Source organism: Bufo gargarizans, chromosome 3 (assembly GCF_014858855.1).
Source record: "Bufo gargarizans isolate SCDJY-AF-19 chromosome 3, ASM1485885v1, whole genome shotgun sequence".
NCBI lineage: Eukaryota > Metazoa > Chordata > Amphibia > Anura > Bufonidae > Bufo > Bufo gargarizans.
In genome coordinates, this window is record NC_058082.1 from 352672082 (window position 1) to 352691075 (window position 18994).

At 42.2% G+C, this 18994-nt stretch overlaps 1 protein-coding gene across 1 annotated transcript in view; it reads left to right on the top strand.

The window, feature by feature from the left end:
• The window catches only part of LOC122931583 (kinesin-like protein KIF21B), a 735311-nt gene that overhangs the window by 414393 nt on the left and 301924 nt on the right, over positions 1 to 18994 (top strand). Inside the window, exon 18 of the mRNA XM_044285657.1 lies at positions 2445 to 2513. Coding sequence (XP_044141592.1) covers positions 2445 to 2513 — 69 coding nt within the window. The remainder of the gene's footprint in view (positions 1 to 2444; positions 2514 to 18994) is intronic.

Below are 18994 nucleotides of genomic sequence, written 5' to 3' on the forward strand. Positions count from 1 at the left end.
CTTTTGTGCTGGTCTGTGGGTTGATTCTGACTGTTCTCACCATTTGTCGCTTCTGTCTATCCGAGATGTTTCTTGGTCTGCCACTTCGAGCCTTAACTTGAACTGAGCCTGTGGTTTTCCATTTCCTCAATATGTTCCTAACTGTGGAAACAGACAGCTAAAATCTCTGAGACAGCTTTCTGTATCCTTCCCCTAAACCATGATGGTGATCAATCTTTGTCTTCAGGTCATTTGAGAGTTGTTTTGAGACCCCCCATGTTGCTACTCTTCAGAGAAAAGTAAAAGAGGAGGGAAACTTACAATTGACCCCCTTAAATACTCTTTCTCATAATTGGATTCACCTGTGTATGTAGGTCAGGGGTCACTGAGCTTACCAAGCCAATTTGAGTTCCTATAATTAGTTCTAAAGGTTTTGGAATCAATAAAATGACAACAGTGCCCAAATTTATGCACCTGCCTAATTTTGTTTAAACAATTATAGCACACTTTCTGTAAATCCAATAAACTTCATTTCACTTCTCATATATCACTGTGTGTGTCTCCTATATGATATATTTAACTGACATTTTTTATCGTAACAACCAACGATTTATACAGGAAAATCATGACAATTAACAAGGTTGCCCAAATTTTCGCATCCAACTGTACATGTTATATTATATTATACTTTATCTGGACTGGACTATTATATATTGTGTTTTTTTTTTTTTTTTTCATTTATTTTTATCTTTATCTTTTATCCTGCACATGTACCAATAATATTGCATTAATTATGTAGAATAATTATTGATTATACCATCAATCATGTGTGTTTTGCCTTTGTGATTAATGGGTCTATGCTTAGAGCACCTCACATTATTTGATATTGTAGTTACAGCAATAAGCCCAGTATATTACTCACTGATCCCTTGATACAAAGTAGAGGTCTGTCCCAGACACACAATCCACAAACTCTAGGAATGCATTCGGCTATTATATACATGCTGCTGCATGCAGCTGGTTGCAGCTAAGTAACTAGCAGCCTCTTATAATTGAGATGAACTAGGGATTGGGGAATCTTCCCTACTCTCCCTGAATCCAACGCCAGCTCATTTCAGGCTATTCCAGAAAGCCAGCTTTGGAAAAACTGTCTTTCTACTATGAACCAATAATTTATTGGAGCCTAAAGGTCGATTTACAGATCATCAGACCTTTTACCGGGGATAACCATTTGTAGAAACTCTCATTCCCGATAATAGGCCTGTGTAAAAGTTCCCAATTATAACCCAAATGCACATTCATCGGGTGATCTTGTCTTTTGGCCAGCATCAAAAATCATTGTTTATGTGCAACAGATCGTGCAGTCTAAACAACGATCTGCTGCCCAGGAACATGATTTTCTGTGGGGATGAGAAATCACTGAAGCGATCACTTATCCCCATGCAGCAGAGATGATTGCTGATGATCAGGAAATTATTGGGAACGTTTGGTTCATTCCTGATTGTCTGACATATTTATTTGTATAAGACTTGAAGACCTATACTATGATAATATTCTAGGCAAATCTCCCCTCATAGACTTTCCCACTATGTATGATATAATTATCCTGTATAATTACATTGTTTGTACAGCTGTAAAAACACATAAAAAAAATTCAGTAATTATGTTTCAAGGCTTCCATAATAGGTATATGCAGAAAGTATTTCCTAATGTATACGTCCAATGGAAACCTTCAACATTGCCGCATGTCGTTTATAGATTCCCATTATACAAACACATGAATAAAGCAATACATTTTTTCCCTCCATATTATAACATGGAGGACTAATTTATTACATTCAGTATAAAAAAGTTATGTATTATATATTAGATCAATGTGGCGCTGTGGAAATATTTGACGAATGCATCGGAAACATTCATGTCACATTCACAAACTGAGAGGAAGATAAATCCTTTCTGTTCAAGTATAAGGGTATGGTTTGATGGTGTGAGCACCCAAGTATCAATGTAGCAGCGCAACCCTAAGGCCCAGTTCACACATCAGTTATTTTGTCAGTGAATTCCATCAGTGATTGTGAGCCAAAACCAGTAGTGAAGCCGACTCAGAGATCAGGTGTAATGGAAAGATCTGCTTCTGTTCTGTGTTTTTGGCCTGCACCTGGTTTTGGCTCACAATCACTGATGGAAATAACTGACCAAATAACTGAAGTGTGAACTAGGCCTTAGAATGTATGTGGTTGCAGTGTGACTTGCACGTTTACTGCGACATGTGAATTGAAAAAAAATCTTATCAGTGTTCAGTCACACTGCAACCCCATTCATTCCTCAGGCTGCACTGCTACACTGTGATACTTGGGCACATGACAAACGCTCCATATAGTTGTACCCTAAACGTTATCTTAATTGGCATTCCTCATTTTAAACAATATTGAAGCAAGTTAATTCATTTTGTTTCAAATTTGCAGCTCCAGATTAGAGCACTAGAATCCCAGAAGCGACAACAAGAATTAGTACTAAGGCGCAAGACTCAGGAGGTCAGTAATAATCCTACAAGTATATGATGTTCATAAAGAATTAATTAATTTACTTCTATAGGCTTTACACTCCATGCAATTCAATAGTGGGCAATGTTGGGAATAGCTAAATCACTCACCTCGCTTTCTAGTCACTGTGAGATAAAGTAGATGATTAGATAATATCTTACCCAAGCAGATCATTGTTCACTGACATTGGCACTAATTCAAGTAGACAGTCTGTCTCTCCCTCTAAAGTATGAAGGTGCTATTACACTGCCCAATGTATGGGCATTGCAAGTGCCGATGGATGAGAACCTGTTTCTGGGAAAGGTGGGTGAACACTAGAACTCCCACAGACAGTGCATCTCAGCTTTCCCAATCAAATAAAGGTCAACTTTGGCTATTTGTATGGTGACACATTTCTCTACTTCTATATTCCAACATAAGTAGGCAAATTTGTAATTCTGAACTCTGGAGAAGTTAATTGCCAAGTCTTCTAATGTCAGTTGTATTTGTATTATGGTTTTCCAATGTATATATAGAGAAGGTTTAAACAGCATTTAGTTATACTTGTCTCAGGGAAAGCCAGGTGGCAACATACAGTATATGGCTGACATTAGTGTTCATATGGTCACTCACATTGACTCCTGTGTCCCTACATAAGTCAGCATTTTTGCAAGTTAACGAGAGCTGCATGTCAACTCATACTGCATTTCACCCATCTTTTCCTGAACTGCATATAATTGTGTAATGGCTAAACAGACTTGGACAGAAAAGGAAGACACCTGAAAAATTTTCTCCATCTTGTAGGGAATTCCAATTTTATGAATTTCCTTGGTATTCTAATGGGTTAAGAAGTGATACAGACTCCAAGACACCGTTCCTGTGTTTTTTAAGACATTCACTGTGTGGGATAAATAATGTCATATTTTAATAGTTTAGAATTTTATGGACTTGCCGATACATTTTATTCAAGTCGCTTTAGGGCACTTAAACATGAGATCACTTGTACAATACAGTGATGACTATACAGTACCTATTACACTGGGCTGCACAGGAGTGGTGGGGAAAATCAGGATGGATGGAGACCATCCCACTGTGTAACCACTGATATGCCACGGTTGTTATTCACCATAATATCTGAGGGGTTGAACATTGTGAGTTAGAGATATTTTTGAACATGACCATTGCAGGGTTTCAGCTGCATAAGGCTGGTTTCTCACAGTTTTTTTTTTTTTTTCATTCTTAGGCCCCTTTTACACAAACAAGTTCCACGCTTCAAACTGTTTAACACTGACAGCATTATGTTAGTGTTATCCAATATATTCCAGGACTTTAAGGATTACATAGCATCATAAATCAATATATTCATTTGTCTGAAAGGGGCCTTAAGGATTTTTTTAAAATTTCCCTTGCGCCAGAAAAGTGGCTTTAAAATGTCGCAAGCTGTGTGTTTGGGAATTTTTGAAAAAAAAGTCACATGTACCTCTTTTTACGCCACCCTCGCCACTTTTCCAGAAGGATGTATGGCAAGGTTGGAAAAGGGCCGTGACCTACATCTGAGACAAGATAATCTTCATTTATACTGGTTTTCTGGTGAAAATGAAGCCAGTTATCCATAGCAGCCCAGAGACTGCTGGACTGCCAGAGGATGTGCCTAATTTTTGAGGAGGCCTATACTTCGTAATTAATGTGGTACATCCTCCAGCAGCACTGGGGATATCAAGACCACTTTCACTGCCAAAAAGATAGGGTAATATGCATTCCCGATTAAAAGGAATTACCGCCAAGGGGAAACGCTAAAAGAAAACATAAAATCTTTATTATTTGTTATATAAAAACATACACCCCTTACAAGGGTGGTAAAATTGCAAAATGATTAAATTAATTGGTGTGATTGCAGCAGAGGTAAACTGCTATACATTTTTTTATATTGCACTCTCACAAGGGCCAGGTGAGTGGGTTAATCACCTCTATATACTTTCTCGCCCACTGTTTGAAAGAGTGTGATCCAGAGGGAAATGGTGGCTGCCTGAGCAAGCAACACACATGGGCAATTCACATGGGCTAAGAACGCCCAATATCTCAGGTGTGAACGGGAACCTCTCTGAAGCTCTAACCTATATAGCTGTCATGTTCATGCTAAGGTAATTGAATTTCTATCAAGAAATGCTTGAGAAAAGTAGCTGGTTGCTGGCAAGATGCCCTATGTTTCAACAGATAGCCTGCACTTCAAATGGAATTTATCCTAAGAGTTATAACAATCATTGCTCCCTCTAAGAATTGACACTTGACACGTTTCTCTTTGTTGCCAAGCACAGCTGAAGTATAAACAACAAAGCCCTCCCAATTAGGGGTGGAGCGAATCAGACCGGCTCCCAAACGGGATGGAGGTGGCGGGTAAAACTTTGTGAAGAAGGATGCAAACAATTTTTCCAGCACTGTTATTGGACCTACTACAATGTATGTGATCATTCCCTGAACCGCTGAAAGTAACCCATCTTAAAAGTAAAACAGATAACTAAATAGAGGCCAGGGGCATGTGCAGGAGTAAAAGACAGAAAAAAACACTGTAATGGTGTTGATCACTTTTTTTATATTTAAGCTGGGGGTGGGGGGTAATATAGAAACACTGGTTTGTGTATCAGAAAAAGACAGTGAACAGATTATCTGAGGTGAGCAAAGGAAGGAGATGGGAGTCTCTAGAGGTCCAGATCCTACTTGTTTTTCCTGGCCTTGAAGTCCTCCACCTGTTTCTCTGCTGTTTGGGTATATCTAGACAGTATAAATAGTGAAGGTATGGTGAAATAATTAATAATAGTCGCTATTCTACACTACTCTCTAGTCAGTGTGCTTGGCTGCTTATGAAGACTAAAGAAATCCTTCTAATTGTGTTAAGAAAGGGAGAAAGTTAAAGAGCCAGTAAACATTTTATTTAAGAAATATATGAACAAAATTAATCACCCATTTTTGCAAAAAATAAAATCCATATAATGTTTAAACAATACTTGGTCATTTGTTGAAAACAAATCGCCATGCTCTCTTGAGATCTATCTACCGTCCTATGGACTTCTAAGGTAGAATGGGAGCACTGAGACCCTCTGAGACACAATAAGTCATCTTCTTATGCATCTTACAGACCGCCATGGCATCAAAATCCTTATTCTGCTACCGATGTACAAACCGGATTCCAAAAAAGTTGTAAACAAATTGTGAATAAAAACTGAATGCAATGATGTGGAGATGGCAAATGTCAATATTTTATTTGTAATAGAACGTAGATGACAGATCAAACGTTTAATCTGAGTAAATGTATCATTTTAAAGGAAAAATACGTTGATTCAAATTTTCACAGTGTCAACAAATCCCAAAAAAGTTGGGACAAGTAGCAATAAGAGGCTGGAAAAAGTAAATTTGAGCATAACGAAGAGCTTGAAGACCAATTAACACTAATTAGGTCAATTGGCAACATTATTGGGTATAAAAAGAGCTTCTCAGAGTGGCAGCATCTCTCAGAAGCCAAGATGGGTAGAGGATCACCAATTCCCACAATGTTGCGCAGAAAGATAGTGGAGCAATATCAGAAAGGTGTTACCCAGCGAAAAATTGCAAAGACTTTGCATCTATCATCATCATCAACTGTGCATAACATCATCCGAAGATTCAGAGAATCTGGAACAATCTCTGTGAGTAAGGGTCAAGGCCGTAAAACCATACTGGATGCCCGTGATCTCCGGGCCCTTAAACGACACTGCACCACAAACAGGAATGCTACTGTAAAGGAAATCACAGAATGGGCTCAGGAATACTTCCAGAAACCATTGTCAGTGAACACAATCCACCGTGCCATCCGCCGTTGCCAGCTGAAACTCTACAGTGCAAAGAAGAAGCCATTTCTAAGCAAGATCCACAAGCTCAGGTGTTTTCACTGGGCCAGAGATAATTTAAAATGGAGTGTGGCAAAATGGAAGACTGTTCTTTGGTCAGACGAGTCACGATTCAAAGTTCTTTTTGGAAATCTGGGAGGCCATGTCATCCGGACCAAAGAGGACAAGGACAACCCAAGTTGTTATCAACGCTCAGTTCAGAAGACTGCATCTCTGATGGTATGGGGTTGCATGAGTGTGTGTGGCATGGGCAGCTTGCATGTCTGGAAAGGCACCATCAATGCAGAAAAATATATTCAGGTTCTAGAACAACATATGCTCCCATCCAGACGTAATCTCTTTCAGGGAAGACCCTGCATTTTTCAACAAGATAATGCCAGACCACATTCTGCATCAATCACAACATCATGGCTGCGTAGGAGAAGGATCCGGGTACTGAAATGGCCAGTCTGCAGTCCAGATCTTTCACCTATAGAGAACATTTGGCGCATCATAAAGAGGAAGGTGCAACAAAGAAGGCCCAAGATGATTGAACAGTTAGAGGCCTGTATTAGACAAGAATGGGAGAGCATTCCTATTTCTAAACTTGAGAAACTGGTCTCCTCGGTCCCTAGACGTCTGTTGAGTGTTGTAAGAAGAAGGGGAGATGCCACACAGTGGTGAAAAGGGCCTTGTCCCAACTTTTTGGGGATTTGTTGACACCATGACATTCTGATTCAACATATTTTTCCCTTAAAATGGTACATTTTCTCAGTTTAAACTTTTGTTCCGTGATTTATGTTCTATTCTGAATAAAATATTAGAAGTTGGCACCTCCACATCATTGCATTCAGTTTTTATTCACGATTTGTATAGTGTCCCAACTTTTTTGGAATCCGGTTTGTATGTCAGAGAAGTCTCTCATGAGGTAGTGAACTCATCCCCTTAACGACACCATTTGGATGTAGAATTCCAATAAGGGAGATGCAATGGATATGCCTTTAGGTAATTTATTGAATCTAAATAGAGAAATGATATGATAGAAATCAAAGTAAAATTCTCTTTCCAGCTCTGTTATGCATATCTGACAAACATGAAATGACTGCAGGACACAAACTAACAGAAGAAGAGGAATTACAGGAGGAAAGGCATTTGGAAATTACAAAAACAAACACAAAACCTCATAAACATAAATTGTGTGGGTGTGTCCCTTCACTGAATCCAAACCTATATAAATTGCTCACAAAGGAGCACAAAGACACAATGCCCTAAGAAGTATAATAAACATATCCTCAGTTTATTGAATGAATAATCAAAAATACATGATTAAAATAATAAAACATGGGACAAAACATCAAAGAGACTGTATTGTAGCTGTACCGAATCACTGACCACTGATTCCAACACACCCGAAAAAGATGTCAAATATGGAGGGGGGGGGGGAGCTATATTCTCCTACATAGGAGGGTAATCTAATCATACTTCTAAATAGTAGCAAGATATAAATAATCTCATGTTCGAAAAAAGAAGGGGGACGTCCATAAACCCTCAATCTATATAGTAATGTGGCTATAAAAATATCATAATAGCAAAAGAACTCCCACCCAAGCCCACCTGTAGACATGATCGGGGGGTAGAGAAACTGCAGTGGCCATAACACACCTCGACGCGTGTTTTGCTTCCTCTGCTTCGTCAGGACGCTAACATACATACTGAATATGTGTCCTATTAAGCGTCACAAATTAGTAAAACACAGGTGGAAATTACAGCCACAGATAACTTACATAAAACAAGATATAATAATGGCCACGAGATAGCAGCAAAGAACACTAAGTATAGTATATAACAAACATAACACTGACTGAATGCCAGTAAAATAGACTTCAGTTGAGAAACTATTAGCTGGAACAGCACACTCCCCATCTAAAATCCTTGGGTGTCACTATATAAATTGACATTTAGGATTAATGTCTGTCTGATCTTCAACAAAGACCCGAAGGACAAAAAAAAAAAAAAAGGCATATACAGTAGAACAACTATAACTAGAATGTACAGACAGGAATAGTCTAATGGCTTAAAGCTTTGTTAATCATGTAGGCAACTGTTCTTGGTATACTCAAATGCAGGGGCGCACAACCTGTGGCCGCCAAGGTTTGCGGCCCCCGTCTTGCTGGGCAGAAATACAGCTGATGGTGAGATCAGCTGCATTTCTGCCCGCAGCGCCGCACGATGGAGCATTACAGCTCTTGCACTGAAGCAGGAGCAGGACGGGTCCCCGCTGACAGCAGGGGGAGCCGAGGAGAAGGCAGAGGCAGTGTCACAACCAGACAGCTGAGAAGCTCTGACAGAGACTTTTCAGTACCTCCTCCTTGAGTTTCTGTGTTGTGGTATTCAGTTCCTCCTCTCGTTAGCCTCTCTCAGCTGTTGTCATGGAACCATGAACCAGACGTACAACAAGAGATGAGTGGAAATAAGAAGGCTTTATTGAAAATAAAGCTGTAAGGCAAAAGTCCAAACGGATGGCTAAACCGAAGCAGGGTCTTGCGAAACCAGAGATCAGGAACCAGAAGGGTAGTCAGATGAAGCCAGGATCAGGAACCAACAGGGTAGTCAGACGAAGACAGGATCAGGAATCAGCAGGGTAGTCAGACGAAGCCAGGATCAGGAACCAGAAGCAGCAGCAGTCTTAGAAGCATGTGAGCACAGGAGGACCAAGCAGGGAACTGAAGCCACAGACCTCCTATATATATGAGCTAGGCATCCAGCTCCTTCCAGTGGGAAGGAGGAGCCGCAGGGTGGGAGGCTACAAGAAACCCAGAAACCAAGATGGCCGCCAGCACATGTCAAACGAAGGAGAACAGCAAGGAGGTAAGACCATGACAGCTGTCATGTGTTGGACTAATTGCTTCCCTTTAAATTCCTCCCCAGAATGCTTTTCTGGGCGGCTTATACTTCTTCCTGGAGTGTGTGTGCATGCTGACCTTGTTCTCCTGTCTGCTACAAAGCTAAGTGTTACCTTTATCTGTTATTTTCTGTTTGCTGGATCCCAGGTGACCCTGACTCCCTCTGTATCTTGTGTAGGGAGGCGGTGGTCGTGTCCCCTCACTATTGTAGGGTGCTCAGGGCTTTATAGTCAAGGTTCGTGGATATGCAAACCTCCACCATTAGGATCTTTGCATAGGCTGAGCAGCCAGGGAAAGTGCCAGGTCTTCTGCAGGGGTCTCCCTTGGTTCCTTAGCTTTTGGATCCAGCGAGTCATTTATACATGTTGCTTTGCCTTGTTTCCTGTACACCGTCCGTGACATTATAAGCCGCCTTAACCGTCTCAAGCATGGATCCGGTTTCACTTTTGGCTGAACGCTTCCAGGGTCTTTCATTGGAGGTAGCTGATCTCCGTAAGACTTTTTCTCAGCTTCAAGTGACCGGTTCAGCTTGCGTTCATGGAGTTTGTTCTGAGCCTAAGATCTCGCTCCCGGATACGTTCTCCGGGGGTAGTGAGAATTTTGTGCGTTTTAGAGAGGCTTGAAAACTCCATTTTCGCCTTCTTCCCCACTCCTCTGGTGATGAGGAACGGAGGGTGGGGATCATTATATCGCTGCTCAGAGGTAACGCTTAGGTCTGGGCCTTTTCGCTGCCGGAGGGGGCACGGCCTCTCCGTTCAGTGGATGAATTCTTTTTAGCCCTGGGTCAGATATATGATGATCCGGATCGTATTGCTCTGGCTGAGTCTAAACTACGTCTATTATGCCAGGGTAAACAATCCGCAGAAATATACTGCTCAGAATTTCGGAGATGGGCAGTTGATACTGGTTGGAATGATGCTGCACTCCGAAGTCAATTTTGCCATGGTCTTTCAGAGGGGTTGAAAGATGCATTTGCCTTTCATGAGAGGCCTATTTCTTTGGACTCTGCCATGCCTCAGGCCGTTCGTATTTACAGGCGTCCTAGAGAGAGAGGAGAGATGTCCCCTTCCTGTCATACTCAGCCCCAGGACAGTGCAGCGGTCCCATTCTGTGCGCAGGGGTCTCAGTCGCCGTCAGCCCCTTCTGAGCAGGAGCCCATGCAGCTGGGGTTGATTGCTTCTGACAATAGAAGATTCAGCTCGCATGGGAGGGTTTGTTTTTGTTGTGGAGGTATAAATCATTTGGCAAATATTTGTCCCTCTAGGAGATTCAGGCAGTTTTCTGGGAGTAATAAAGAAACAAACAGGAAAAAATCTTTTAAAAATGTTCCGTCTGTTACTATTGGCAGGGTTGAGGCGGAAATTGAAGGTTTTCCATTTGCTTGTAGTTCCCGTTTTGTCCTGCCGGCTAGGGTGGCGCTATAGAGCAAGAACATTTTTTGTGAGATTTTTGTGGATAGTGGAGCAGCGGTCAATCTCATTGATAATCAATTTGCGATAACTCATGGTTTCCAGGTGCGCACTTTGGGAAAGGATATTCCTGTTTTTGCCATCGATTCCGCTCCACTTTCTCAAAAATCATTAAAGGGCATAGTTCACAATATCCGTTTAATTGTGAGTGATGCTCATGTTGAGGATGTGTCATGTTTCGTCCTTAGCGGTTTACCTACCCCTCTGGTGTTGGGGCTGCCCTGGCTCACTAAGCATAACCCCACCATTGATTGGCAAGCGAGGCAAATAAATGGTTGGAGTGACTTTTGCAGAGAGAATTGCCTCATGACATCTGTTTCTGAGGTTGCTACTAAGACTGTACCATCTTTTCTCTCTGAATTTTCGGATGTCTTCTCTGAGAGTGGAGTTCAGGATTTGCCCCCGCACAGGGAGTACGATTGCCCTATTAATCTCATCCCAGACGCCAAGCTGCCTAAATCTCGTTTATACAATCTTTCCCAACCTGAGAGGATCGCTATGCGTGCTTATATCTTTGAGAGTCTGAGAAAGGGACACATACGACCCTCGAAGTCACCTCTTGCCGCTGGTTTTTTCTTTGTTAAGAAAAAAGATGGTTCTTTAAGACCTTGTCTGGATTTCAGGGAGCTGAACAATATCACAATTTGCGACCCTTATCCGCTTCCTCTGATCCCGGATCTGTTTAACCAGGTTGTTGGGGCTAAAGTCTTTTCCAAATTAGATCTAAGAGGGGCATACAACCTGGTCAGGGTCAGAGAAGGGGACGAATGGAAGACGGCCTTCAATACCCCTGAGGGCCATTTTGAAAATTTGGTTATGCCTTTTGGTTTGATGAATGCCCCAGCCGTTTTTCAGCATTTCGTGAACAGCATTTTTTATCATTTGATGGGAAAATTTGTATTGGTGTATTTGGATGACATTTTGATTTTTTCTCCCGATTTCAAAACTCATAAGGAACATTTACGTCAGGTCTTGCTCATCCTGCGGGAGAATAAATTATATGCGAAACTGGAAAAATGTGTGTTTGCGGTTCCAGAAATTCAATTTCTGGGGTTTCTTCTCTCCGCTTCTGGTTTTCGCATGGACCCCGAGAAGGTCCGCGCTGTGCTTGAGTGGGAGCTTCCTGAGAATCAGAAGGCGCTGATGCGTTTTTTTGGCTTTGCCAATTATTACAGTAAGTTCATTTTGAATTATTCTTCTATTGTTAAACCACTCACTGATATGACCAGAAAGGGGGTCAATTTTTCTTCTTGGTCAGTAGAGGCGCGTAAGGCTTTTTCTGATATCAAGGAGAGTTTTGCTTCCGCTCCCATCTTGGTGCAACCTGATGTTTCTTTACCCTTCATAGTTGAGGTTGATGCTTCTGAGGTGGGTGTGGGGGCGGTCTTGTCTCAGGGTTCCTCTCCTGCCAATTGGCGACCGTGTGCCTTTTTCCTCTCCTCCGCAGAGAGAAATTACGATGTGGGAGATAGGGAATTGTTGGCCATCAAGTTGGCTTTTGAGGAATGGCGCCATTGGCTAGAGGGAGCCAGACACCCTATTACCGTATTTACTGACCATAAAAATCTGGCCTACTTGGAGTCAGCCAAGCGTCTGAACCCGAGACAGGCCAGATGGTCTTTGTTCTTTTCTAGGTTTAATTTTGTTGTCACGTTCCGCCCTGGAGTTAAGAATGTGAAGGCAGATGCCCTGTCACGTTGTTTTCCGGGAGGCGGGAATTTTGAAGACCCAGGTCCCATTTTGGCTGAAGGTGTGTTGGTCTCTGCTCTTTTTCCTGAATTGGAGGCAGAGGTGCAGGCAGCCCAGTCAGAGGCTCCTGATCTTTGTCCTCCTGGGAGGTTGTTTGTGCCTCTCGCTTTAAGACACAAGATTTTAAAAGAACACCACGATACGGTCCTTGCTGGGCACCCGGGGGTAAGAGCCACACTGGATCTCATCGCTCTGAGATTCTGGTGGCCTGCGCTTCGGTCGGTTGAGGGTCTTGTGGCAGTCTGCGAGACTTGCGCTCGTGCCAAAGTCCCTCATTCACGGCCATCAGGTCCTCTCCTTCCCTTACCCATTCCTTCCCGTCCTTGGACACATCTGTCCATGGACTTCATAACGGACCTGCCTCGTTCCTCGGGGAAGACTGTGATTCTGGTGGTGGTGGACCGTTTTAGCAAAATGGTGCATTTCATCCCTTTTCCTGGTTTGCCCAATGCTAAGACGCTGGCGCAGGCATTTATTGATCACATTGTCAAATTGCACGGTATTCCTTCAGACATAGTCTCTGATAGGGGCACGCAGTTTGTTTCCAGATTCTGGAAGGCTTTCTGTTCTCGCTTGGGGGTTCGGTTGTCATTCTCTTCTGCTTTCCACCCGCAGTCGAATGGCCAGGCAGAGCGCGTCAATCAGAATCTGGAGACATATCTGCGCTGTTTTGTGGCGGAGAATCAAGAGGATTGGTGTTCTTTTTTGTCCCTTGCTGAGTTTGCTTTAAATAACCATCGTCAGGAGTCCTCAGACACCATTTTTTGGTGCATATGGGTTTCATCCGCAGTTTGGGACTTTCTCGGGAGAGGGGTCTTCTGGTTTACCTGATGAGGACAGATTCTCCTCGTCTTTGTCATCTATTTGGCAAAAGATTCAGGATAATCTAAAGAGCATGAGTGAGAGATATAAGCGTGTGGCAGATAAGAGACGTGTGCTTGGTCCGGACCTGAATGTTGGTGATCTGGTGTGGTTGTCTACCAAGAATATCAAATTGAAGGTTCCATCCTGGAAGTTGGGTCCTAGGTTTATTGGGCCTTACAAAATCCTGTCTGTCATCAATCCTGTTGCATACCGTCTTGATCTTCCTCAGACTTGGAAGATCCATAATGTTTTTCATAAGTCCTTATTGAAACCTTATGTTCAACCCATTGTACCCTCGCCTTTGCCTCCTCCTCCGATTATGGTTGATGGGAATCTCGAATTTCAGGTCTCTAGGAATGTGGATTCTCGTCTTGTCCGCGGTTCTCTTCAGTACCTTGTTCATTGGGAGGGGTATGGTCCTGAGGAGCGGATGTGGGTCCCGGTGACGGACATTAAGGCCTCTCGTCTCATCAGGGCTTTCCATAGGTCCCATCCTAAGAAGGTGGGTTCTGAGTGTCTGGAGTCCACTCGTAGACGGAGGGGTACTGTCACAACCGGACAGCTGAGAAGCTATGACAGAGGCTTTTCAGTACCTCCTCCTTGAGTTTCTGTGTTGTGGTATTCAGTTCCTCCTCTCGTTAGCCTCTCTCAGCTGTCATGTGTTGGACTAATTGCTTCCCTTTAAATTCCTCCCCAGAATGCTTTTCTGGGCGGCTTATACTTCTTCCTGGAGTGTGTGTGCATGCTGACCTTGTTCTCCTGTCTGCTACAAAGCTAAGTGTTACCTTTATCTGTTATTTTCTGTTTGCTGGATCCCAGGTGACCCTGACTCCCTCCGTATCTTGTGTAGGGAGCCGGTGGTCGTGTCCCCTCACTATTGTAGGGTGCTCAGGGCTTTATAGTCAAGGTTCGTGGATATGCAAACCTCCACCATTAGGATCTTTGCATAGGCTGAGCAGCCAGGGAAAGTGCCAGGTCTTCTGCAGGGGTCTCCCTTGGTTCCTTAGCTTTTGGATCCAGCGAGTCATTTATACATGTTGCTTTGCCTTGTTTCCTGTACACCGTCCATGACAGGCAGTGTATCAGCGCTTCTGCCTTTGCTGTGCAGTTTGGACCCTCTCGGGGGCAGAGGAGTGCAGAGCTGCAGGGTCAGGAGACCCTGATCAGCTCTGCCTGTTTACAATGCCCCCGTAGCAGGCTGGTTTCCTTTGTAACTGGGTCTCGTTTGGATGCAAAAAAAAGTCTGTGTCCCCAAAAATGATAATAAAAAAAATTGAAAACAAAAAGTATATGTAATAAAATACAAAGAAAAAAATAAATAAAATATGATGTGGCAAAAAAATAGAAAATGATTAAAACAGAAAAAAATACAAAAGAACTCCCACCCAAGGACACAAGCCCACCTGTAGACATGATCGGGGGGTAGAGAAACCGCAGTTTCTTTACAAAAAAAAAAAAAAAAGAGGACCTTTCATTACAATAAAAAATCTAAACTAAGTATGCTGACATGGAGAACGTGACCCAGGGATCTCCCTGAACTTACTATTATCCCTGGGCGCCGCTCCGTTCTCCCGGTATAAGCTCCGGTATCTTCAGATTTTCGGCTCAACTGGGAGGAGCCTGCTCTTGTTCTCCTGGGCGTCTCCTTCTCAGGCTGGAGTGCTGGCCAATTGCAGCACTCAGCTCATAGCCTGGGACAGTGGAAAGATATTATTTATCGATAATGTTAAATTCCGTAAAATTTGCCTTATAATGTAGAGAAAATTACATTGTGACAATGACTGACAAACTAATGTGAACAATGGCCTTGCATCTCCTTGGAAAGTTTGAGTAAGTCAGGTTTGTATGTTGATAAGGTTCATGCTTGAAAATGATTGTTCGCATATACATGTAGACCCGAATAAGGAAAGAACAGCAAACGCTAGTTTTTTCAGTTGATTATATGAGTTAGGAATACTATTCCAGGTGTTAAAAATCAACATATCTTCCTTCTCCAGGTCTTTCAAAGCAGACCACTTGTGCTGTGAACTAAGTTCACATTTGCTTTTCTCCAATATTTCTAAATCAGCACAAAGACGTTAAAATTTCGAGCTCCATAGTTCTTTGTTTTTTTTTTAATCCAGCAATTGCATTTCAAAGTTGCCAATGTCGATATTAAAGGGAGAAAAATGTAATTCCATTACAGTAGCATCCAGAGGTTTTTTAACAAAGGCCAATGTCGCTTTGCTGTTTCTGAATTCCTGAAACCTCTTGAGAAAAGCTTCCCTCATATTTAAAAGTGCTGTTTTAACCCCTTTGGTGGGACACAGCGTTATTTCACCTTAAGGACCAGGCCATTTTTTGCAAATCTGACCAGTGTCACTTTAAGTGCTGATAACTTTAAAATGCTTTGACTTATCCAAGCCATTCTGAGATTGTTTTTTCATCACATATTGTACTTCATGACACTGGTAAAATGAAGTTAAAAAAAATCCTTTTATTTATAAAAAAAATACCAAAATTTAGCAAAAATTTGTAAAAAAAATTGCAAATTTCCAAGTTTCAATTTCTCTACTTCTATAATACATAGTAATACCTCCAAAAATAGTTATTACTTTACATTCCCCATATGTCTACTTCATGTTTGGATCATTTTGGGAATGCTATTTTATTTTTTGGGGATGTTTTGGGGGATGTTTTTGGGGATGTTAGAAGTTTAGAAGCAAATCTTGAAATTTTTCAGAAATTTTCAAAAACCCAATTTTTAGGGACCAGTACAGGTCTGAAGTCACTTTGCAAGGCTTACATAATGGAAAACACGCAAAAATGACCCCATTCTAGAAACTACACCCCTTAAGGTATTCAAAACTGATTTTACAAACGTTGATAGCCCTTTAGGTATTGCACAAGCGTTATTGGCAAATGGGGATGAAATTTGGAAACACCCCATATGTGGTTGTACACTACTGTACGGCCACATGGCGGGGCGTAGAGGGAAAGGAGCGCCGTGTGGTTTTTGGAGGGCTGATTTTTATGGACTGGTTTATTTACACCGTGTCCTGTTTCAACCCCCCTGATGCGCCCCTGGAGTAGAAACTCCCTAAAAGGGACCATATCTAAGAAACTACACCCCTCAAGGTATTTAAAACTGATTTTACAAATGTCGTTAACCCTTTAGGTGTTGCACAAGAGTTATTGGCAAATGGGGATGAAATTTGAGAATTTAATTTGTTTGCCAAATTTTCCATTTTAACCCATTTTTTCCACTAACAAAGCAAGGGTTAACAGCCAAACAAGTCTGTATCTTTATTGCCCTGACTCTGCAGTTTACAGAAACACCCAATATGTGGTCGTACACTACTGTATGGCCACACGGCGGGGCGTAGAGGGAACGGAGTGCTGTGTGGTTTTTGGAGGGCTGATTTTTATGGACCGGTTTATTTACACTGTATCCTTTTTCAACCCCCCTGATGCACCCCTGGAGTAGAAACTCCCTAAAAGTGACTCCTTTTTGGAGACTGCGGGATAAGGCGTTTTTTGGGGACTATTTTTAGGGTACATATGATTTTTGGTTGCTCTATATTACATGTTTTTGTGAGGCAATGTTACCAAAAATTGAAATTCTGAAATTTAATCTCCATTTGCCATTAACTGTTGAGGGACACCTAAAGGGTTAAAAAAGTTTTTAAAATCAGTTTTGAATACCTTGAGGGGTGTAGTTTCTTAGATGGGTCACTTTTAGGGAGTTTTTACTCTAGGGGGGGGGGGGGGCATCAGGGGCGCTTTAAAATGGACATGGTGTCAATAAAAAAGGCCATCAAAATCCTTCCAGAAACCATGTCGGTCCTTTCCTTTTGCGGCCTCCCTTTTACTGATACAGCAGTATACAACCACAAATGTGGCGTTACTGTAAACTGCAGTATTAGGGTAATAAATATTAAGTTTTGTTTAGATGTTAACCCTTGCTTTGTTACCGGAAAAAATGGATTGAAATGGAAAAGTGCCAAAAATAGCTGTTTTGGCACCGTTTTAATTTATTTTTTTGACCATGTTAATCTGGGGGGTTAGGTCATGGGGTATTTTTATAGAGGAGATTCTTATGGATGCGGCGATATCTAATAAGTGTATTTTTTTTTTACAATTCTTTGGGTTTTAGACTATATTATCCTTTTTAATACCCCAAAACATTTTTTGTATCTCTAAAGTCTAAGAGTCATTTATTTTATTTTTTTCTAGCCGATTATCTTATGTGGGGGCTGTGTTAATCTTGTGGGTTGGGTCATGGGGTATTTTTATAGAGGAGATTATTACCGACGCTGAGATACCTAATTTGTATACTTTTAATGAATTATTTTAGTTTTTACATTTTTTGGGGGTGTCTCAAGTCTGAGAACCAGTTTTTTTATCCGATGTCAGTGGCTAAATTGGCATATAAATGTAGTACTTCATGGAAGTGTGGTACTCCATGAAGCAACCAATAATGCAGAGGCCCGGATGATCGGGGCACGTGTCATATTGAGTAGTGGTGTCCTTCTGTATCCACCTCCTGTGAGATTAAAATAGACAAATCGCCAGGACCGGATGGCATACACCCCTGTATCCTAAGGGAATTAAGTAATGTCATAGCCAGACCCTTATTTCTGATTTTTACTGATTCTATATTGACAGGGAATTAACGCATGGCAAATGTGGTGCCAATATTCAAAAAGGGTCCAAAAACAGAGCCTGGAAACTATAGGCCGGTAAGTTTAACATCTGTTGTGGGTAAAATGTTTGAAGGTTTTCTGAGAGATGCTATGTTAGAGCATCTTAACGGAAATAAGCAAATAACGCCATATCAGCATGGCTTCGTGAGGGATCGGTCATGTCAAACTAATTTAATCAGTTTCTATGAGGAGGTAAGTTCTAGACTTGACAGCTGCGAACAGGGCCGTCTTTACCAAGGGGCAAAAGGGGCAGCTGCCCCGGGCCCAGTTGCTCCTGGGGGGCCCAAGGCAGCTGCCTCTTGAGCCCTGCTAGCCACTGCCCCGGGTATCAGGCTGTCAGCTACACAGGGGGAGCTGCCATGCCCTGCCTGCCGGCACTGAGTCCAGGCATCGTACTGTTAGAGCTGTGAATGTGATCTAGGACCTTAGATGACATCATCACCATGTGACCAGTACCTAGCAATATTACTGGTCACATGGCTATGAGGTCATCACAGGTCCTACCACTAGTGTTGCAGGAGAAGTGGAGCTTTTTTTGTGAAGATTACATCAGAAAAAGGTGACGGGGGCTGTTATGCTAATATACTATAAACTACTGTATAGTGGGGTGCTGTATACTGTGTGGGGGCCTGTATACTGTGGGCAGGCTGTATAGTGTGGGGGGCCTGTATAGGCCTGTATACTGTGGGGGGCCTGTATACTGTGTGGGGACTGTATACTGTGGGGGGCCTGTATACTGTGGGGGGCCTGTATACTATGTGGGGACTGTATACTGTGGGGGACTATATACTGTGGGGGCCTGTATACTGTGGGGGGGCCTGTATACTGTGGGGGCCTGTATAGTGTGGGGGACTGTATACTGTGGGTGCTGTATATTGTGGAGTGCTATACTGCTGTACTGTATACTGTGGGGGGCTGTATACTGTATACTGTGGGTGCTGTATAGTGTGGAGTGCTATACTG